Genomic DNA, 23,953 nt, shown 5'->3' on the forward strand with positions numbered 1-23,953 from the left:
TGGCTCAGCTTAAAAAAAAACCAAAAAACCATACACACACACACACACACACACACACACACACACACACACACACACACCGGGTCTTGGGAGTGCTCCTTACCACTTCCGGTTTGGCACTTCCCAATTTCAAATGATTTTTGTTCATATAAATTCTCCATATTTAAAAAATAAAAAAAATAAAAAAAATATACCAGGTCTTAAAATGGGACAGAGCCTAGGAGCCTGGAGAGGAAAGCCTAGTATATGTAGGCTGAATTGTCTGTATCTTATTCTCCGTGGTTTCTTTTTTAGTATTTAGTAAACATTTAGTAATATATAAAAGGGAAATTATTTTTCAAGTTTTATATCTTGGAGAGGTGTACCCTTCGATGGAATTGTGCATAGTAATCAAGTATTCTCAGGACATGTATACTGACATTCTATTTTTTTATTTTTATCAATATATATCATGCTTACTTGAGGTTAGATGAAAAACAATTTTGATTTAACCCTTGAGTATTTTGTCAACTTGATCAGTGGAGTCTTTTAAGATACTTAGTCTAGAACTTCTTTAATACTCATGTCTGGGAGTGAACTAGGTTTTAAGTATTCTGTGATTAATGACTACCATATTTATGGAGAGTTACCCATCACTTCTAATATTTAGAACCAATTTACATTTAGTAAGTAAAGGTTTACTTACATGTTTCAGTCTTGCTTCAGCTGCATTATGAGCAATTAGGCTTAGCAGAAAGTGCTAAATAAAAAATACAATGTCTCTCCAGCACCTACATTACCTGGAACCTACTTTGTCTCCAGCAAGCATCACTGCATATCAGTTCCTGAGCCCACTTACACTCTAGTAATACAGCTGCACATACCATGCTGTTTGCCATGCTGTTTCATACATCCTTTTAAGCAACTCCCAAAAAGATTTCCTAAAGAGTCAAGAAAACGCAATCTCTCCCACCCCTCAATTTCCCTAGTACCTGGTGTGTATGCTTCAGTAAGCACTTCAGTTGCTACTTTGTACTATTTTTTGTCTTGTCTCCATTAACAGCGTATCCGTCTCCCGCCCAAACTGTCTCAGTACCTTTAGAATCTCCACAGAACTATCATGTGTATACGACGTATATATGAATACCATGGCAACAGTACTTTTTAATTTACGTAACAAAAAACCAGTAATAACTGCCCCAATATTTAAAGGGGCTTTTTAAATTTTTAATACTAATAGTTTTTTTTTAACCGGCGACATAAATACCTCTAAACATGTCAACAAAGACACCTATAAACACTTAGAAACATCCCTGCAACATGATCATAAACTGAACATAAAAAAAATAATAAATGAACTTGGAACACTGGAAGTTTAATGTCTTCAGATGTTACACGAACACGACCTTTTACATTAACAAGGCACAGAAGGGTGCGAAGAACCACCTCACTTATGGTAAAGCATCTCCGAAGAGCATTCTTTATTAAAAGAAAATGCAGAATTAAAATCCCAACTCCTGGTCCAGGCTTAGGTGCCCTTTCAGGACATGAAGAAGTTTCTTCACTAAAAGGAACTAATTTTGGAAGATCAGTCCTTATCCTTAAGTCTTACAGTCGGGGTCGGGGGCCTATGGGGAGGGAACCAAGTGTCACGGAACCCTGTTCAAAATAACAGGATGGGAAGGCTAATTCGTTTTAGGAATCGGGAAACACTTAAGACACCTTTACAAAGTCCCACTAAGCAAACGCTCTCATCACCTGCCTCATCTCCTGGTCCCCTTCCACCACACACAAAAAACGCCCAAGCATCCTACGAACCTGGCTACTGCCTGGGACACAGGCCGGAGCCCGGCGGCAGGTGAAGACTGGCTTCGGAACCTCCGACCACTGCGGCTCAGACCCCAAAGCCAAAGTCTGCGGCTTCCTTCCCTGGGCGGCTTCCGCGACCCCGGGGCCAAGTAACCCTGATCGCGCCTGGACTCACCCTGCGTAGCTTTTCCAGGACCAGCCCCAAGTACGGCTGAGGGGCAGCCCTGGACCCCTCCATGGCGCCAAGGCTGCCTGGACTGCAGTGTCCCCAGCCAGGGCCTTGACCGAGCCACAACAAACGGCAGAGAACACGCAGCGTTCCGTCCGGAACCCAAACCCGCACCAGGCAACCGGAGCAGACCACTGAGGAGCCGGCGGCGGGGGGGTGCTGGAGGGAACGGCGCCGACAGGCCTCAAGTTTCCACGCTTGCCCACCCGGGGAGCCTCGGTCCCTACGTTACGCTTTACGTCCGGAGGATCCGAAGGTCCCAGATGGCCCCGCGCAAGCCTGCGACTTGCCATTTCCTCGCCGTCCCACCCCTAGGTTTGGTTTCGGCCAGGCCGGGGAAAGGAGGCGGGGAGGCGGGGACACCGTAAATTTCCCCTCCTTCTTCGCGCGAGGTTCGTAGACGTGTCCTGGGCGCTCGCGCTTAAAGGGGCCGGCGCTCTACCTAGCGAAGCTACCCACCCTTGGAAGTCGATGGGCTAGGGGCTGAGAGAATGGGGTTCGGCCTCAAGTTCTGCGCCGTAGCGTGGAATGCACGGCCCCGACGACGAGGGCCATGGCCCAGGTCCCCCCACATCGTGTGGCCTTGGCGGTATTGAGGCTTCCCCTTGGAGGCCCCTTGGCGCAGCCTGGCAGATAGAGCGCTGCGCGCCGCCTCGACCCAGCGGCCGGCACCAGGCTCAGCCTCGACCTCCAGCGCTTTCCTCTCTGAGCCCCGCAAGAGCCTGCTGTCTGCACCCCACGGAAGCTCTGACGGCGTGGTATCCCGTCGTACCCCGCCGGTCCAGGAACCGGCCACCGCCTTCATTCCATTTAGAAAATGGCCTGCAGGGCCCGCGCCTGTATGTCCTGCCAACCGTGTCCGGACTTTCGACTTTGGACAGGAGGGCATCTTGGGTCAGTTTTGGTCTGGGCAAAGTTTAACCTCTCCCATGCAACAGAACATCGATCGGGTCTATACTCAGCGGAGGGGTCGAGGTGGTTACTCACTTTTACCCGAGTTACCTGGGCGCTTGCTAGACAAAATTGGCCTGAACTCCATGAGCTCCTAGTTACTCACCCAAATGCTAAATCAAACCCTTGTGGACCTTGGCTGGACTAGTGCTGTTATCCTGAGAAGGGAAGCTAAAAGTAGCACCTTGCTCTCTAAATTTAGGACCCTATTTTTAGGTCTGTTGAAGAAAGTACAGGGGGCTGGATTTGTTCGTGGGAAATGGTTTTAGCTGACGTCGGTGTAAAGGATAACCCATCTCTGAGTCTTCATTGCCAGCATGACCTTCGCACCATATTCGGCCTTCTAACTCAAGTCCTCAGGACACTTCTTCCTAAGCAAATCCCAAGACAACTCAATAGTTGAACAAAATCTTAACTCCTTAGGAAATTTCTCTAATGTAAACTCTGACAGCAACAGAACTATTGTGCCAAAAAGGATAAAAAATGTCCCAAATTCACAGCAAGTGATTTTCAGGACCAAAATATGGCCTAGTTTTTTTGGAACTCAAAAGTGTTCCCTTGTTTGCCACATCAGCCTAAAGAGTTTCAGGAACTATCAGTATCAGAGAGTAGGTGAAATTGCTTAATAACTCTCCCTTTTTAAGCCATTAGGCAACCTTTAGCGGTGTTACACAATGTGTATTTAAATTACATGAATAGCTTATTAGTCAAAACAGAAGCATAACCAAAATTTTATCTTTAGAATTTCAAAGAATCTTAGAACAAATATATGCCTCAATTAGAACATTATAGTACTCTATAAAATTAATGTGTTAACTTCTTTAGGTAACTCCAGAATCATTTTCAGCTTCCAAGACTTACATATAACATAAAACATTAAAAAAAAAATCTCTTTGCCCTCCCTAAGGCAGGTTGTGCCCTTCTCCAATTTTTCAATAATTGCCACTCCAAATATTAAAAACATGGATTAGGGACAAAAGAATAAATAAAATTTTGTAAAAATAAAAACCTAAAAGTTTCACTTCACCCATAGCAAAAACAGTAAAACTTCAACCCAGTGCCAGATTCTAACATAATTTCTGTGCACTTAATAGTCATATAGAAACTTACCTCTTCCTCTAGGTCTTTCCATTCCATTTTTTTAAATACATGTTAAAATATCCTAACATGTAAATAAAGTTTTGCTAAGTACCTCATATCCTTGAGAAAGATTTCAGATTCTAATATATCCTGCTCTCTTCTGTTTCCACATGACTGATCCTGTTTTGACATTTGTGTGGTAAAGGGGTGCTATAGGTGGAGTTGTGACTACCAACCCATAATTCAATTTCATGGACATCACCCCTGATTAAATATCATACATATTACTACCCTCTTAAAATCGACAACTGCAAAGAGAAACCCTGAATATAAGTGTTAAAAATTAAATTGAATGTTTTATTCTATAGTTTATTCATATAGAGTACATGATTGTTACAATGTAAAAGATATTCAAAGATTGTTTTCCTTAAGTAGACATGGGGTTTTGCTGTCTTATATAGGCCTGCTTTAAAAGAAATGGAAGACAAATAAATGCTGTTAGTATTCGTGACAGCTACTAGAAAGCATCCAAGAACATTAAAAACATGCTAACCAGTAAACCTTGTCCATAATGTAGCAACTGATTCCCTTATGGAGGCCCCGTTGCAAAGCTTTTAAGTTCTAGTCACTCCCATTTAATTAAACAGGCAATGTCAAGTCCACAAGAGCTAGTCCTTTGGAAGAAAATCCAACGTGCTGAGCCACATTTTCTTTATCTGAACTGTGATGTAAGAGTTATTCTCAGAACATATTGAATCAGGAGCTACCTGTTGAAAAGAGCTAGATAATTTCCGCTATTTATTCCACATATAAATAAAGCATTCTAGTTAAGGATGTATAACTGTTGGAACTAAAAGAGCTTCCTCAATTATAAAATAAAATAGATTTAAAAAAGTGGTGTGGATTCCCATTACACAATTCAAAGAAAGCATCTTGCGTACAAAATCTAACTGAAATTACCAGCAAACGGAAACAATTACCTGAAATATTTAGGCGAAAAGAAAAGGCAATCCTTTTGCCTAAATTTAACTGGAAAATTCCTCCAATGTACTGCAGCTATTCAAAAACTATAATATGGGTGCTTGATAGATGCAGTAAGATTGTTAGAATTCTAGATCTAGCAGGAACTCTTCAGAACAGTTAGTCCAAACGTTATGAACTTAAAGCCCTATAGAGGCCAAATAAATGTAGGCAAATGAAGAATGTATGTCTGTCTATTCAAGCACTATTCAATTTAAGTTTGTTGCCATATGAGAGTGGGAGACTATATATTACAGTCTTCTACTTTTTCAAGAGAATCCAGAAATCCAGATTTTTATATGAACGCATCTTTTAAATGTTGGCAACTGGTTCATAATTTTTAAACAATGTGCAAGCCAGTTTGATTAGCAGCCTGTCATCTAGTCTCAGCTTCTGAAATTAGGATTTAAACCTGAAATTCCCCCTAGAGAATAAGTGACTTTCCAAGGCCACAAAGATAATTAACATAAATTTAAATTCAATATTTTTACATCTAAAGAATTTCAACCAAAATAGTTTAAGTAAGATGTATTTGACTATATTTACTGAGTACTCAAAAATAAGCATACTTAGCACAACCTTTATTAAATAAGCACTTTATATGAGAGATGAACATAGTGTACTGATTAATAAATTATTTTTTTAATTTAGTAACTTCACTGGTATAATTTATGGGGGCAGGTGATGGACAGGTGAGGGATATATATCAGTTCTATGCTGGAACAGATTTCTAAGTAATGTTTTAAATCAATATCTTCACAACCAAATCATACAGAGTAAATTAATCACTTCCCTGGGCTTATATATCAGGTAATATCAACTCTCAGGAACCTGGCAAAGAGAAAGTATGGAGCAAGCCTCTGAAAGCAAAATGATTTTCACAATGACTTTTATCACAGCCAACGGCACCACCATCTACCTGGTCACCCTCGCTAGAAACCTGTTAAGTTATCCTCACTACATTTTCCTTGCTATATTCAATCAATCATTAAATCCAATGAATTCTATCTTCAAAAGATCTATGTAGTCTGTCCTTCCAATCATTTTAATAACCTCTATCAGATACTAAGTCAAAAGTTAAAAAATGTGGCCAATGGTGCAAAACCCAACACAGAACATTTTGTTTGACTTGCCTGAAAGTTTTTCTAAAAATATCAATTTTTGCCAGTACTAAAAATTAGGAGATTTCACACACACAAAAAAACAGATTTCCAACTTTTCTTGGAATATCAGATCTGGAAAAACCAGGCTGATGGTAAGCAGCACCCATATCCTGTGGAGAAGGCATACACTCTCCAATTGGTTACACTTCTCACCTTTACCTATGCATCATTCATTTTGCTTGAGTTTGTACACCGTGATTTAGACCTTGATAATTTATTTCCTGAATTCATGCAATAATTTCTTGACTGGGCTCCCTGCCTCTGGTTTGAACCCATTTGATTCTTAATTTGACAATGCTGACAAATAGACTGTGTAAATAAAACTTTTTCATTGTACTCCCTGCTTCAAATCCTTCAATGGTGCCTCATCGTCTACAATATAGAGTTCAACTTCCTATCAAAACATGAGAGCTATTCTTGACTTACTGCCTGTATACATCTTCAGTCTCACCATATGTTCAATCAGACAGAATTGCTTTTAGTTCTTCCAAAATGCCATGATCTCTCCCACTTCTATACTTTTAAGATTGTTCTCTCCTCAGCCAAGAATGCCCATCCTTTCTTTGTCTGGCTAAGTCCTACTCTTCCTTCAAGATTGGCTCAAGTATGATCTTCTCCAGGACACTTTCTCAGGTTTCTCCTCCCTACCCTCTCTACCTAACACTTCCACTCAGTCTACCAAGCTTTCTATGTAGCTTTCTATGGCTATTACAGCACGGTATTATAATTATTGCTTTTTTTTTTTACCTGTGTCCTCCAACTAGAGTGAGCTCCTTGAAAGTTACCACTCTTAAATTTCATCTTAAAATGTAAATGAGAAGATAAAAGTGTTACTTCAACTATTTATATGGTAGCAGCAGATGAAAAAAGGAAGTAACATTTGTAAAAGAACCTCCAATGTGCCAAGTACTATAGCTAGGTCCTTTTGCAATATCTCATTTACAGTAAATGAGATAAGATTTAATAGGATTTACAATAAATGAAAAAGTGTACAGATTTTGAAATTTTAGTTATGGCTTGGTTAAATTTTGAGATATTAGTTGCTTTTGTAAGATTCTCACATTATACAATTTTGAGATCACAGCTGTCACTCAGATACAATCATCCCTTGGTATCCGCTGGGGATTGGTCCCAGGACCTTTGTGGATACCAAAATCTGCAGATGTTCAAGTCCCTTATATAAAATTGTGTAGTATTTGCATATATAGTCTACAGACATCCTCCCATTACTTTAAATCATCTCTAGATTATTTATAATACCTAATACAATGTAAATGCTATGTAATTAGTTGTTATACTATTTTGTTTAGGGAATAATAATAAGAAAAAAAGTCTGTACATATTCAGTACAGACCAAACCATTATAGACCTAAGCTACATAGTACATGTCAACAATTACATAACATTTTTTTCAAATATATCGATCTGTGGTTGGTTGAATCTGCAGATGCAGAACCTGGCAGATACAGAGGGCTGACTACTCATAATGTGCTCAAGATTCATTTTTAGTTCATATTATTTCTGAGTTAACTCATTTAGTATAATTTTCCCTGACTTGAAAAAAAAGGGAAGAAAAAAACAATGCTCAAGATCACCAAAGTTTAAGGAAAAGTTAAAAAAAAAAATCCTTAACAACAACATGATGCAACAAAATGTTCATGTAAAGTTTTCATAGGGAGGATTCAGCTGCTTCTGTATTTAGCAAAATAGGTAAAATTATTGCAAAAGATTTAAAAGGTCAACTTACCCTTTCTGTAAGAATTACAATTGGTGAAAATACACACTTCATGAAATCATAAACATCAATTTGAAATAAATATCTCAGAATCTGATACTCGGAAGCATCTTCTGTGGATTTATAAATAAAAATATGTTAATACTTGATATGATGTAACTTTTGAATCTTTCTTCCTTAATTTCTGCATTAAAAAACAAATAACTTGTTTCTTACCTTTTTTAGCAATGTCATTTTGGGAAGACATAGAGTAATCAGTTGAAAACACCTGACTGTGTGGCAGGGTATTTTCCACAGATCTGTCTATTTCCTCCTGAGTAGGTCCTTCCGTATCTAATGATGTTTTTGAATTTTCATCATTACTTTTAGAAGGTGGAGTTTTGAAGTGTACTTCTTCATGAATTCTCATAGGCAACCCTACTTCAGAGACCATATCTGCAAATAAACAAGAGAGACATTTTTCTTTTTTTAAATACTTGCTTTGTTGTGGGCTTCCCTTTTGTTTTCTAGGCAGGTCATTCTTTGAACATTTGTGGTCATTATGATACTTCATTTTGGGAAAAAAATTCACCAAAACAAATTGTAGCTTGCACTAGCTCCTAGCACACCCTTACTGGCTTAAACAATTCAAATATATTCTCTTAGAGTTCTAGAGATCAGAAATTCTAAAACCAAGGTGTTGGCAGGGCTGTGTTCCTTTTGGAGGTTGTAGAAGAGAACCCATTTCCTTGTCTTTTCTACTTTATGGAGGCCACCTGCATCCCTTGGCTCATGGCCCCATCCATCATCCTCAAAGCCAGTAGTGCGGCATCTTCTAATCTCTTAATCTGACCCTCCTGCCTTCCTCCTATAAGAAACCTCGTGATTATATTGGGCCCACTAGGATAATCTCTCGATCTTAAAGATGTTTCATTTAATCACATCCATAAGGTCCTTTTTGCTTTGCAAAGTAACTTATTCACAGGGTCTGGGGATTAAGACATGGACATCTTTGAAGCACCATTATTCAGCCTACCACAAAGCCTTTCCTTTATCCCTTGACAAAAACAGAATTTTTAAAATTGTATACAATTCTATTCTCCTTTGCCTTTTTGTCCTAAAAGCTATTAAAAAAGAAAAAAAGAACTAACATAACTGTCAACAGCTGTATTGTACTATACAGTGTAAGCTCATAACTAAGAATAAGACAGATCCCTATAGGATTTCATTCCTCTTAGATACACTTATTATCCAAGAAGGTGTGATATTTAAATACCATTGTAAAAATATATTGGGTTGTCAGAAAAGTCATGATGTATTTTTTCTGTTTTTCGTTGCAAAAATGCATCATGACTTTTCTGACAACCCAATATATCCTCACCATTCAAGAAAATTGGTGAGATCATTTTTCTTACTTCATCTGATAGAGAACCAGAAAGAGTCAAAATGACCAAAATTATTTACACTATCTATAGCCTACTTGATATTAATAGTTAATTCTATTTAATACATGGAACAAACTGAACTAGTTGCATAAAGAAAAGTAATGTTAGAACTTACAGCAATTAATTTCCAAGTTCTGAAATCTAGTCCACTGGATCATGCATATCTACAACACGTATTTGGTAAGATCTACTGTTAAATATAAAGGCCATTATTGCTCAGATTTCTAATGAGGTTGCTCCAAAGGTAGAAGAACCACCCACTACTAAAGAAACTATATTTTTCAAAGTCCAAGTTTTATTTCCCCCTTCATCCTATGTCCAGTATATTATATTATATATCATATCGTATGTTGTATCATATCATTTAGTAAGTATATTAAAAGAAACAATGAATGAACAGAAGCTTTTTTTTTTAATTCCCAAATCAAATACACCTTTTACATCAAATGTAAATTTTAGAAGAAAATGATTGAGCGCAATCCTTTCTGGTTAGCACTTTTAGGATTTTTAGATTTTAAAGCACATTATATTATTTACTAATTTACTGGAGGGTGTTGTATAAAACAAATATAGATAATGTAAGTCCAAAATATATTCTTAACATCATTATTTGTTATTTTAGGAATTATCCATTTATTTATAGAAATTATCAAGAAAAGAATGACTGCATTAAACATTTTGTATGTTTGTGTTGGCTCAGTAGAGGGAAACTACTGATATTATAAATAGAATATAAAAATATGGGCCGGCCGAGAGGCACGTTGGTTAAGAGCTGGCTTGGGACACCAGCTCTGAGCAGCAGGGCCCTGGTTCGGATCCCACATGAGGGCCAGTGACACTGCCTTCTATAGCTAAGATGGTGAACAACAGCTCGACCTGGAGCTGGGCTGCCGTGAGTCACCGACGATGGCGTAGTCTGCAGCCCCTGCTGCAGTGGGCTGCCATAAGCTACCGTGAGTGGCTGGCAGCCAGCGTGAGTGGCCATCCAGAGGCCGGCGACCAATCTGACTCACCCAGGACGAGAGCAATGATTATGCCAACATGGGCCAATGAAGCAACGTCCTCCACAACTAGACTGAAGAACAAAAGGACAGCAACTTGTCTGTTCCCCTTCCCCAGATTCCCCAATAAAATCTTTTAAAAAAATAAAAATAAAAAAATAACAACTACAAAATATTCTCATTCAAGTGTTTGTAAAATACATGCTGCCATGAGTATACAGTTTTATGCTTATTTTCTTTTAGTCCAATAATACCATAAGGCTGTGCTGAGACATCAAGTTAAAAATCAATACTAAATTGTATTTTGAATTTCATTTCAATGCTATGAATGTGTATCAACACTTCACATGAGATTGATGTTTCTTTTATTTGGGGATCTCATGAAATTCACATATTGCTTCAGTAAGATGAGAGTGTCATTAACTTTTGAAATGGAACTCAAGAAATTATAAATCCTATCACTGCTATTTTAAAGAAGTCATATAAATCTACATTATCAGATAAAAATGCATATTATCCAACTGATAATATGATCATTACTTTAGGAAAAATAAAAGTTTTATTTTGCATTTCAATAAAACAAAGCTGATAAAGGTTTAAATAAAATATTCCTGATTTTTCTGCTTTTATGCTACATATTAATATTTAAAGGATTTACACCTTTAAATGATAACATGCCTGAGTTCAAATTTGGAATGAAAATATGTATGCATATATCTTGAGAACCTTCATATAAAAAGGATTACCTTTCCCCAAAATTAATTTAAAATTTTAAAATTTGAAACAGTCAAATTTTGCTATATTTGTAATGTTGCATCTTATATTTATGTGCATGCCATGTCAAATAGCCATCAACTTATTTTCAGGCAATTCAGTTTTCATAGTTTAAACTGATTGATTGAATTAACTAATTAAACAGGCTTAAAGAAAACAAATTCTAACTAGTTCTAGCCTGAAGTATAGTATTCAAGTAAACTCTGGGATTTACTTCTCAGTTACTTTTTAAGACAAAGAGAGAAAAGTATCAGTACAATCCTGAAAAACAATATGAAAGAATTGTGGGGGTGACTGATTAGTTCAGTTGGTTAGAGTGTGGTGCTGATAACACCAAGGTTGCCAGTTCGATCCCCACATGGGCCACTGTGAGCTGTGCCCTCCCTAAAAAAAGTCAACTATGGCATTGTAGCATGACAGCAATGTGTAACCAATGACCATGGCTGTTCCCCAATAAATTAAAACAAAACAAAACAAAAGAGTTGCAAGTGAATTACTCAATGTCTAATTTTGCTCTTTGAGTTATGAATTTAACACAGCACTTTGATGCTGTCATTTACTTAGCATTGTTTAAAAGATGAAAGTCCCAAGTAAGCAAACACTTATCAGTAATTTAAATGCTACCTGTGGACATTAAAGTTAAAAATGAGCAATCAACTTAGGAATCTGAATACAACGGGACTCTTGTAAATACAGTACTCAAATAGTGATCTACCATACTGTTTAATGGCAGTAGGGGGAAAAAGGCTTACTTGATAATTAAATACATTCAAATTTATATGTGGCTATGTTAGTTTTTTAAAATATTGTTTTAAACTACATTTGAAATAAATGTATATGTTAAGAAAAATGAATATTTCCTATAGTATTTTTATATTTAATTGCAGGTATTAATTTCACCTGACTTAAAGCTAAGCTTTATGATTTACATTAGTTATAGATATTTAAGTAAAATAAAATAATTAACAATTTTTCACATTTAACTGCATGTGGCAAACTCATTATTTAAATACACTCAATTGGAATCCTTTTTTTAAGATAGTTATTAATATTGTAATATAAATAATTGTTCCCTAATTTATCTGTTTTGTAAATTTTTATGTTAGCATATCAGTGTTTCTGTAAATGTAGTTATTGCAAGTCTCAGCCTTTCACGAATAATAATTAAACATCAGTGATTCATTTTTCTATGCACTCTCTAATTAAGAAAAGTTTTCATTTGTTATTCCCTTAAAGACTTGTAGAAATTATCTGAAAATATTGGCTGTTTTAGCTGTTTTTCCAATATCCAGAAAATAGGGCCTGTGGCTTTATCTGAATCCCTCTTTTAGTATTTTTTTAAACCAATTTTGTATGACCCTTGACTGTTTTTTTTAATTAGTATTGTAATGTTTTGGAATAATCCATTTTGTTTATATAATATAACATATCTTTTTTCTGAAACTTAAAGGAATTTTTGAATATTTTAATAATAAAAGTCCCTCAAAACTAGTTACAATAGCATAAATGCCCTATTTGCATTTGACTATTGATCAAGTTTTTCATATTTAGAAATTTTCCCAGCATCACTATATTGAAATGATAAATAAATGCTACTAAAATGATATTCAGGTTGCCCTGGAGTTTCTATAAATATGCTTTAAAACATTTTTATATATTTATATTTTAAATCTACATTTCTGGACCTGATATTGTCTTGCTTTGTTTTAGTTCTTCTTTCCAATTAACTCTTATCTACTTTTTCATAGTATTCCTTTAGGATCTAACAAGTTTAGAACAAAATAATTTCCTCTTCAGCCTTTGACAATTTAGTTTTCTAATGTTTTTAGTCATGAAACACATCACACCTACACATTTCTCATTTAGAAAAGGGCTAGAAACTAAAGGGGGAAAAAGTACATTTTGGAGACTATTAAGAAACAACATGCAGTTCTGGAAATTCAACAAAATCAACTAGTTCTCATGTGTTTCCTTCTGAGTTTGCATCATTGTTGACCTCTGCTTTTAAAGGTTTCTGTCATTCTAGGGTTCATTTGTTTCTGAGTTATTGGCAAATATTTGCTGAGTTTCTAATTTGTCTATCATAGAGACATCATAATGGAGATGTGGGAAAGTCATGTTATATAATTCTTTACTTAAAAATACAATCCACATGTTTTTAATCAGAGGAGTTGCTAGAGACTGGACACCTAGATCTAGAAGCACCCTTTGATACTCCTCTCTTCTGTTGCCCTCTGTTGAGCTGCCAGAATTGAAAAACTTGAGGAGAAGGTTGAAAACTTGAGTTTCCTTACTATCAATATCTTTTTTAAAAAAAAACCTTGTTATCATCGTTCTTTTTGTTGGGATGGGGTGGGGGTGGGGTACAGACCTAAAATAAAATCTCATTTAGGAATCAAGACTATTTTGAATTATGGAAGTTTCCCTTAGTTTAAGTTTCTTAAAACAATCAAGTATAGTTATATTGGGAAGATGTGAATGAGCTAAAAAGTGAGTGTCAATGAGCTAAAATTCTCAACTACCAGAACAGGAAGTCAGTGGACATCATCTAAAATAGATCAATCAAAGCTGAATGATATTGGTTTTATTTTGAAAATAGAGATAAATAGTAAAAGAAATTTGCTTAAAAACATGAAAAGAAAGTATTGTCCCTGGGATAGAGGTGGGAGTAGAGATGGACAGAGGGAACAAAATTTCTTTTGGTTAAAAAAAAAAAAAAAGCCTTAGCACCATATTTTTAAACCTGTTTACATATACTACTTTAATAAAAAATAAAAAATCTATTGTAAACTACCTTAAGATCTTAGTGGAACACCCATATATTTCAAGTAATTATTTTTCCCTTTGGATTTTATTTTATAATATTAAGATCTAAGTCCCTGAGTATACCAAAAACTGATAAAAAGGGTGGTTAATAAACTTGCTGATTATTATTTTGAGAACATGGATTCCTGGACTTTTTGTACTTATAAAAGTACTTATCGTATTTGGACTTATAAATGATGTTTAAAAAGATAAATTATATCATAGATATTTTTATACCAACCTGACTGACTATATCTGCTTTTCAACATCATAACTTTCATATTAGCTGTGGGATCACTTTCAGCTGAAAATTCTTCTGTTTCATCATTTTCAACTACATCATTTTCATTCAGTATCTCTTTGGGAAATGGCAATTCTGTTTCCTTCTGCAAGTTCCAAGGGTTATCAAAATTATACAAGAAACTTTTAAAATATGGTAAGGTATCAGAGTCATCTGTTTTCTCCAAGACTCTCTCCTTGCCTAATTGGTCTTCAGTTTCCATAATTTGTATTGTTTTTATTTCTTGTTCTTCATCAGGGTCAAATTCACTTGTTGGAGGGTGTTCATGTTTATTTCCTTCACCTCCTTCTTCATTTTTTCCATCACCTGTTATAATTTTATTTTCATTGGCATATGTAAAGCCTAGCATACTAAAACCAAAATCAAACCAACTTGGTTTGAGAGTTGAGTTACCATGAGTGATTGTGTCTTCTTTTTCTGTTAATATTTCTGTACATGGAACTGGGGATTCTTCCTCAGGTGATATGGAATTAGGAACATCCTGTAGTGGTGGACTGCTTTCTTTGGACAATAATTCAGGCTCTGTATCCTCACCTCCAAAGCCAAAATAGCTTGTAAATCCACTGCCAAACCAACCAGTGGCTTGAGGATTGAGAATGCGCTCTGACTCAGGTGCTTCGGACTGTTTCTTTGGCACTGAATTGAATTTTGATTCAGATTCTTGCTTATGTTCTGTTTGGGGCTCACCATTATTTAATTCCTCTAGGTCTTTTTCATCTTCTGCTATTTTTCTACCGTGAAATGAGCTTTCTTGCAGAGGGTCAATAACTGGCTCAAAAGCCTTCCCATCAGCTTGTTCCCCTCCGAATCCAAACCATCCTTTCACTTCAGGCACAGTTGAGGATGGTGGGACATAATCCGTTTCTAGAATAGGATCCTGTTTCAAACTTCCAGCTTCTACTCCTTCCCAGTTTCTTGATTCACTAGTTCTTCTAATATCTTCAGGAGCCTCTGATGCTGGAAATTGGTCTTCAAACCAAGTACTTTCAGACATTGAATAAATTCCAGGTTCTGTCTGAAAATCACTTTCATATATACTATATTTTTGGTCTTTATCTTCTTCATATGGATATATATTTTCACCATAATCATCACTGCTTAACTCACCATCTTCATTTTCAAATGTGTAGCTTACTCCCAGAAGACAAAGAAAATCAGATTCCTAAAATGAAAAAAAAATTATGATTGGCATAACTGTACTAAAACTTCTTGTTTCTCCCTAAATCATTTTAAATGGATGATTATAATTTTTCCCAAGACCATACAACTAACTCAACAGCAGAGCAAAAACAAACATTAGATCTCCTAATCTCAGACACTTGTATCACAGCTGACTTCTCAGGTTAATGATATAAACTTAAATGAAAATCCTTTTACCTTAGGATTTACTTGTTATCAAATAGTTGAAGAATTTGAGAAGCAGAGACAATCAAGTCTTTGAGTATATTCTGCAAATAAACTCTGATGAAAAGGCACACATATCCATAAAATCTTGCTCCTCCTAAGTGTACTGAACAGACACATGCAGCTAGCTGTGTGGTGATTTGAGGGAAGGGAATTTCACAGCACATGGTCACAGCTCAGACAGACCAGAGACTAAAGCATGAAGGCCTGGTTAAAAGTTGCACTAAGACATTCAGATTTCTTTTACTGAGATATTGCCTATAGTCAATGGAGATAGGGAAACCCTCGCCCATCTCACAGAACAACCATATCATCAAGAAGTAAACGCAAAAGTTATTATTTTAAATTATTGTTTGAAATGCACTGCTCTTTGGATATCAGCATTATGAAGTGAAAATAATGTTTAGAATTTTAAAAAATAAACTTAAGAATTGGCAACTTGGCAATATGTTTTTGGCACTGAAATAGTGATTAAGAACAGACTCTGGAGTCAACCTCTGGGATCAAATCCTGACTATTCCATTTACTAGTTCTGTGACCTTGAGTGAATTCTATGACCTTTCTATGCCTCAGTCTTGTCATCTGTAAAAGGAGAAAAATGGTAGCACCTACCTTATAGGGGTGTTCTGAGGATTAAATGAATCAAGTGCTAAGAATAGTAACTGTCTCTAGTAAACACTAGCCTAATCTAGCCCAAGGTTATGCTACCCCAGATGAGCCAGTAATGCAAGGGTGAAAAGGCCCTCCCCTTTGTCTGTATTTAGGACAATTCTCAAAGGACATCCCAGATTCAGAGTTGCTCATCAAATCAATGGAGACCTTTGTTGCAACTGCATCACAGTTCAACTTCTCTTTCAGCCTTTTCTTTTGTTCCCTCACAGCTGCTGTTATTCCCAAGAAGACCTCCCAGTAAACTTCTTGGATACAAAGGTCCATCTCAGAGTCTATTTCCTAAGGAACTTGACCTAAGAATTTGGGGCTTCTGTATGTTTACAATGTGCTCTGCTCTGGGCCAGGTGCTAAAATTCTATAGTAACCAATAAATAAAAAAGTAATTATAAATTGTAAATGCTATGGAAAAAATTAATGGGAAGCTGTGATTAAAAAAAAAAAAAAAGAAGAAGAAGCAGTGATTCCATAAGAATCACCATGGAAGGCCTCTCTGAGGCACTGATGTTTAAGCTGTGACCTAAGGGATAAGAAAGAACTAGCAAAGTGAAGAACTTGGGGAAACCATTCCAACCTGAGGGAACAGCCTATTTGGGTCTCTAGGCTGGGGAAGGACTTAGCCTGTTCTAAGAACAGCCAACAGGCCAGGGTGGCCAGGAGCATGGCTAGTTAAGAGAACAGCATAAGACAGGGTCAGCAAGGGGGCAGGAGATCACGTGGAACCAGGGTAGGGAGACAGGGCTTGATTCCAGCTTCAGTGAAAAGCCATTAAAGGGCTTTAAACCAAAGGAACGACATGACCTGATTTGTTTTGTTTTGTTTTTATAAGATGCACTGCTGTTTGGAAAACGAATTGGAAGAGGGCAAAAGGAGAGGGAAAGAGATAAGTTAGAAGCTATTGTAGTATTCTAATTAAGAGATAATGATAATGAATTAGGGCTATGGGGAGAGTGAAAATGATGAGAATACAATAACGTTAAATGTATTCTGGAGATAGAACAAACAGGACCAGTAATTATACAGTAAATGGACAGTTAATCCCAGAATCAGTGCTGGGAAAAAGCCAGATAATAGTTTGCCTAACTAGGCAAACTCACTTCACACTGGTCTCATTTAAGGTAAATTGGCTTAATCTGGAATCTGAATTAAATGGGCTAATCAAATTCACATATTAAAAGGTCACCTTATAAAATAATAAAGTGATTGTTGGTGTTTTAAGCCACTAAAATATATACACACACATATATATATATATATATATATATATATATATTAAACATACTGAAATGTAAAACAAAACAAAAAAAACAAGTCACTTTCTGATTCCCTTTCTCATTATCAAGACCAATATTATCAAGCTTATTTAAAACTCCAACAGCAAAAGAGGTTGTACAGATAGGAGACCTACAGTGTGTTGACCGAAAAAAAAAGGCCTTTCAAAGTGAGAGGCAACAGAATTTATTTGAGATAAAAATGAATAGCTATTCAGGAATCACTGATTCAGGCAGAAACCCAAATAGTGTTCCAATTAGGAGACAAAGGCAGGGGTTATTATGAGAAAGGGAAGGGGGACAATTACATCAATAGAACAAAGGCTTTTCTATTGGTGCAGATCATCTAACATAGCGATGCTAATTCTAAACAATATTTTAAATTTTCAGTCCTGTAGTCACAATACCTGCTTTTTTGTTATCCTTGCAAACAGTTCTTTGGGACACAACTGTTGCTTTAGGCCCAGTCCAAAGGTTATTTTCCCTGTTTTAACATTCCAAAGGTTTGAGGTATAAGACATGCAAGGCAATTCCTCTGAGATAGCAGCTATGGTTCCATTTTAAAGTGGCTCCATTTATTTTATTTTTCTTAAGAATGTGATGGGAAATAAATTTTGTTCCAGTAGCACAATAACATTAGTAATAATATCTAACCCTTACATAGCAGTTACTAAGTGATGTTCTATGTACATTACATACGCTTATATTTTCCTCAATAAGTTTATGAGGTAGCACTATATTAGAATCATCATGCTCATTTTACACATGAGAAAATGAAGGCACACAAGGCCACAAAGCTACTAAGTGGCTGAGTCGGGCTTTGAACTCAGTCCACGTCTAGGATCCATGCTCTTAACCACTACACTCTACAGCCTGCCTGTTAATTTTTCAGAAAGCAAAATATTTGCTTGTCATCGACTTCATCTTGCCTAATTTTATTCACATACTCAAACTATTCCTAATGTGAGTTCTCAGACCAACAATTGTTTGTATTCACTATACAAAACACAGAACCAGTGGGCACTAATACTTCAGAAAAACTGTTTTAGTCAAGAAATTTTAAATTCAATTAATAACTAAAATGAGTTTACTCACTTTCGTTGGTATTTGAATTTCCTCAGATATAAACACCTCTTCAGTCTGGACTGCATCTCTGGGAAAATATCCAAAGTCCTTTCCTTTCTATCAAAATGAAACACAGAAGATCAGCAAGGAAGAATAATCATAGCAATAAACTATTGAAACTAATTTTGCCCCATGTCCTTGGCTTTCATCTATTTCAAATCACAAATATTAATTGGCTTTTATATGCCATAAAAAAGAGAAAGTGAAAGAGGAAGAGAAAGTGAGTGAAATCATATTTCTCTTGTTATTCGAAAGAATAGCATTAGTTTGAGGCAAGCTGTCAAATGCTGCTTTTTCAAACTTCAGAGGGGAACCGTCCCACACACTCATTTTCTTCTTTTTTCTGTTCCTTAATGACCTTCCCTGCCCAGGTCAACCACAGATTTACACTAGTACACCTGGGATATCCTAAGGTGGAAGTAGCCAAGCTAGATAAAGCTGTGACGTATTCAGCATTTTCAGGATGTCAAAATTAGGTAAAAGGTTTAAACTCTGAAGGGCCGACAGATTCATCAAGATAGTAAAGATCTGTGAATCCTCCAAGTAGGATTTGGTTCCATTCAACTTTTCTGAGGCTACCTTGGTAACAGAGATCCTCATAATCTGGTTTAAGTACACATGGGATGTCCCCTGAGAGTGAAGCCTTCACACAACCATTCTCAGCTCATTTCTTATCGCTATAGAACTTTAAAGAACATATTCCTTTTGGTCCCTCGATCCAGCAGCATTACACTTTCACTGTAATTCTTCCAGCTCTGCAGTTGCTGCAACTATTTGGAAATTGACAGTCTGTGGGTGAATTGACAGTGTGGTTCCTTAAACAGTCACCTGCCCGACCTAAACACCTAATGAATAAAATTAAATGTGCTTGAAATTTCACCCTGGCTCCACACATTACACGCCGCTTTTGTATGGAACTACCATTTTCACACATAGGAAACAAGAAAGAATGCTTTCTTTTTCTCTTATACCTACTGTGTCATTTTTCTTATAGCTCCATGGAATGCCTCCACTGCATTCAAGACATAGATTGGCATGTTTAAGGGACCATGAGCAGTAAGGAATCTTGGGAGCTGGAGGCCAGGCAAACAATTCTGGCCAGTGACAGAGTTTCAGTCATACAGATCCTGATGCTAAAAATCAGGATAGATCCAAACAGAATCTGCTTTTTCAAACAGTGATCACAGAGGCTATACGGGAGAGAGATCTGATGCATATGCAATATGGAAATAATGTTATGCATGAGGTTGGTCATGCTTATTCAGCTTGGGAGTAAAATTACTTATCATAACATCTTTTCATTATAAAGCATAATGATACAATCAAACATGTAAACCTATTTGCAACTGAAAGCATTAATCATTAATTTTCCCATGTTATATATTCAGAGAGATGATTCTGGCTTCTATGAATTTCAGTGTAATAGAACTTTAGGCCAAAGTATCTTTTGGGCCAGTTCTTTTTTTCCAAGAAAAGTATATACTTTGCTTTCGTGGGCTACTAATCTTTCTGAGGACCTCTTCAGGAACAATTCAATCCTTCATTTGCTCAGAAAGATGTGTCTTTTAATCTGATTAACTAAAACGTCCCAGTGGCTCTTAAACTTGGCCATTGGCAGCACCATGGGATGCAAGGAAAGGCTGAGTCAACCCATAATTTCTGTCTAAAGTCTCTCCAAGTAAATATAAAAATTTATGTTCAAGAACTATAAATGCTATGTAAAAATAATCTCAAGGCACTCTTAGTTCTCCATCCCAACGAGGCTGCCTTACTACCTTCCCAAAAGCTACTTTATAGAAATTCTGGAAACTGGGTGGCTGGTTAGCTCAGCTGGTTAGAGTGCAGGCTCATAACACTAAGGTTGCCAGTTCGATTCCCACATGGGCCAAGAAGCTGGGCCATCCACAACTAGATTGAAGACAACTACTTGACTTGGAGCTGATAGGTCCTGGAAAAAACACACTGTTCCCCAATAAAATTTCTAAAAAAAATTAAAAAAAATTCTGGAACCAACACTGAACAAGACCACCTTTGTTTGTTTAAATATGTTAAGGGTTTTTAACATGTGTAAAAAGTGCTTTGGAATTCTTAAAGTTCCCTTAGAGATGAAAATCAGGCATCTTTGTATAAACTAGCCAATTATTGTGCATTCAGTTTTTAAGATTAGATACTTACACTTCCTGCCCACAAATCTTCCTTTTCTCCTGCAAGTTTAGCATACACAGATATCTCTTCTCCCTTAGTGAAGTTCAGGTACCGGCAGTCAGGTCCTTTATAATCTCTCACAGCTAAGGCTCTGCTTAGTAAAGCTATGTAAACATGTCAAGAAAAACACACAATTTAAATTAAAATGTTATTTCTCCCCCTCTCATCTTGCTGTCTTCCAATGCATCCTATGTATTTCCAAATGCTAATTTCTTCATATCATTTATGGTCTCAAAAACCTACATAGACTTTTCACTGCACAGAGAATCAATTCAAGGCACTTTAGCTCGGTATCCAAGGCTGTCCATCACCTGATCCTCCTGCTCTATTTAAAATGGCATCCTTTTATTCCTTTACAGTCAAGTTCCTCTATCCACTGTCCCTGGAATGTGTCATTATCATTTTCCAGTGATTAGGGAAGGGAAAGAAAAGATAATTAGTTTTTTTCCTGGTACCTATGTATTCCAGCTCTTTCATATCTTTATTTTATTAAATCCTCAAAACAGACCTATGAAGTAAATAATCTCATCTCAGGCTAACAAATGAGACTCAGTCTCGGAGTTGGTCACACACCTGACAAATGGTGGAGCCAAGATTTGCACTGAGGTTCTTTTCACTGTAACATCTATCTTCTGTATTCTGAGCTTCTCTTTCTGCTCTTTCCTAAGCCTTGAAATTCTTCAGTTTCTCTTCATGGTGAACTCATAACTACTTCCTCTATGAGACATCCCTAATCGGGCTAGCTTACTGTGCCCCTTCTCTGAGCTTCAATATTACCTATTATCTTTATGTTGTGTCAGTGTTTACTGTTTAATATTGACCTGTCTTATCTCGCTTATTCAGTAGAATGAAAATTCCTGGAGGTCAAGAAACTTATCCTAACATTTCATTTTATTTTCTTAGATTCAACCCCCCCATCCAGACCCAGCACATAACAGGCCCTCAATAACTATGAATGATCATAACCAGATATGCTAGATTTAATGCATACAACAATATACATACCAAATTAACTATTATAACTATGCTAATATATGTAAATATGTTAATTAAGTTACGCAATCAAAGTTAAAATAACATTATAAATTACTATAAATTTGAATATTCCCATTCCATGTTCTGTGTCTGACCCTAAGGTAACTAATATGAGGTTGTAAAGAAGGAAAGAAAGATGATGATGATGATGATGATTATAAAACATTATCTAATATCCAAATGGTTAAAAAAAATGTTTACTCATAAAATATTTGCTTGTAAATTATTTGTTTACACTAATAATATTTTCCATTTTTAATTTACATATTGGAAATCAGAAATAATTCTGACATACTGGTAAGATAAAACTTATTTAAAGCAGTTACGATATATTGGGATGTAATTCATTTTACACCAGAATGCTAATAGAAAATAAATTAAGTTCTTAAGCAAGAAAATAAAATTAATTTTGTATGTGAAGCTGGTTTTCTCTCACAACAGTATCTGCCCAAAATTTAAAGTATCTTGTAATAAAATAAAAATATACATGAAAATAAATAGATAAAATAACATGAATTTACCTTTCTAGAAGATAAAGTTTCACATTCAAGGATATAAATAAAATGATATATTGTTAACACTGATTTCAGTATTTTTACATAATAAGTCAACTTAGAAATTATTAATGTTTGATAAAGTTTAGACAGTATATCCTGATGGTTTGAAATAAAATCATTTTTAGAAAACTCATGAGAATCAGAAAGTTCTGATTGTGAAATAGAAACTAAATATCAGGGCTTCATAAATTGAGAATTATCAAGTGACTTGATATCTTTTCTAGTATAAATTATTATATTTACCTTAAAAAATAGTAAAAGTGCTGATTAGTTTGTTTTTGAGGTCTGGATTAATACATTTATAATTTCTGACATAATTATATATCAGGCTGATCTTTGCCCCTTTGTATATTTACATTAAAAAAAATCACAAAATGACTTCAACATTTTTTTTTACTGAACTATATAACTACAAATATTTCTCAATGATATTAATGCTCATTTTTATCATGCATATCCACAATGGCATTTTATTTCATTTCAGAGCCTCAGTTTAAGAGGAAAAGGAGAAAAAGAAAAGCAAACTTACTTTCACATTCCAAGTCACCACATTTTTTAAAGTCTGCCAGCAGTTTTGTGCCCTCCAGACATTTTGTCAGAGAAATAGCCAAAAGAAGGATCCTGTGAACTCCAAGCTCCGCCATGCTAAAACAAGCAAGAATCTCAAATGAGGTTTAAACCATTTAGGCTGTAGATATGCCCCCCTCAAACAGGAGGTACCCCACTCTCTGTTCTAAATATCAGAGAAAAAGGTATAGTTTTTTCTTAAATCCCTTGAAAACTGCATTTTTCTATCGGCGTTTAGGCTTAACTTTTGAGACAAACACTGTCTGTTCTCAATCTGCAGTGTCAGGTATCCAGATAATACATTGGGGTTTAATAATTAACAGGTATTTTTAGTTGGACTCCTGTCTTATAAAGGTGGCCCATGTAAAACTGTCTCTCTTAAAGGCACCTTGCGTTCAACATTTCGCAAACAAGCCTCCACAAAACGATAGTTCCTCTCTTTCTGTTCAAGACTTCAGGTAAATCAGCCAATTACTACAAACTGAGTATTTGCTGCATGCAAATATCAGCATCAATGGAGAAAGTATATGTTATTACATGTAGAAGCAGCAATAATTTATGTTACAAAAAGGTTTTGCAATATCATGATGAAAGTTAGTTTGAAAAAGTATCCCACTTTCATATTTTAAAAGATTCCGTGTTATTATGACGTTGAAACTTGTATTTAGGTAAGAATACTAGTTAAAATGTAGTAAGTACTTATGTGACAAGTACTGTCTTTTTTTTTTTTTTTAAGATTTTTTTTTTATTGGGGTATCGGGGGGAAGGGAACAGTGCTGGGGAATTGGGGGAAGGGGAACAGACAAGTTGCTGTCGTTTTGTTCTTCAGTCTAGTTGTGGAGGACGTTG

General features: G+C 36.0%; 1 protein-coding gene across 12 annotated transcripts in view; it reads right to left on the minus strand.

Annotated features, from left to right (window-relative positions):
- Positions 1-23,384, minus strand: part of MIA2 (MIA SH3 domain ER export factor 2) — an 84,579-nt gene extending 61,195 nt beyond the window's left edge. For 4 of the 12 annotated variants that reach the window (XM_019644736.1, XM_019644737.1, XM_019644735.1 and 1 more), the window contains exons 1-6: positions 23,067-23,384; positions 20,916-21,049; positions 18,711-18,797; positions 14,212-15,433; positions 8,183-8,401; positions 7,979-8,079 (exon numbers count right to left, since the gene is read on the minus strand). In XM_019644736.1, coding sequence (XP_019500281.1) covers positions 7,979-8,079; positions 8,183-8,401; positions 14,212-15,433; positions 18,711-18,797; positions 20,916-21,049; positions 23,067-23,181 — 1,878 coding nt within the window. In that variant the 5' untranslated portion in view covers positions 23,182-23,384. Of the gene's footprint in view, positions 1-1,797; positions 1,937-1,963; positions 2,170-2,244; positions 2,316-4,078; positions 4,242-4,418; positions 4,816-7,978; positions 8,080-8,182; positions 8,402-14,211; positions 15,434-18,710; positions 18,798-20,915; positions 21,050-23,066 lie in introns of those variants that run through there. The other 8 variants (XM_019644746.1, XM_019644745.1, XM_019644742.1 and 5 more) reach the window with 8 other exon arrangements.
- Positions 23,385-23,953: the final 569 nt, after the last annotated feature.

The sequence above is a fragment of the Hipposideros armiger genome, unplaced genomic scaffold, assembly GCF_001890085.2.
Source record: "Hipposideros armiger isolate ML-2016 unplaced genomic scaffold, ASM189008v1 scaffold_90, whole genome shotgun sequence".
In the NCBI taxonomy this organism is placed as follows: Eukaryota; Metazoa; Chordata; class Mammalia; order Chiroptera; family Hipposideridae; genus Hipposideros; species Hipposideros armiger.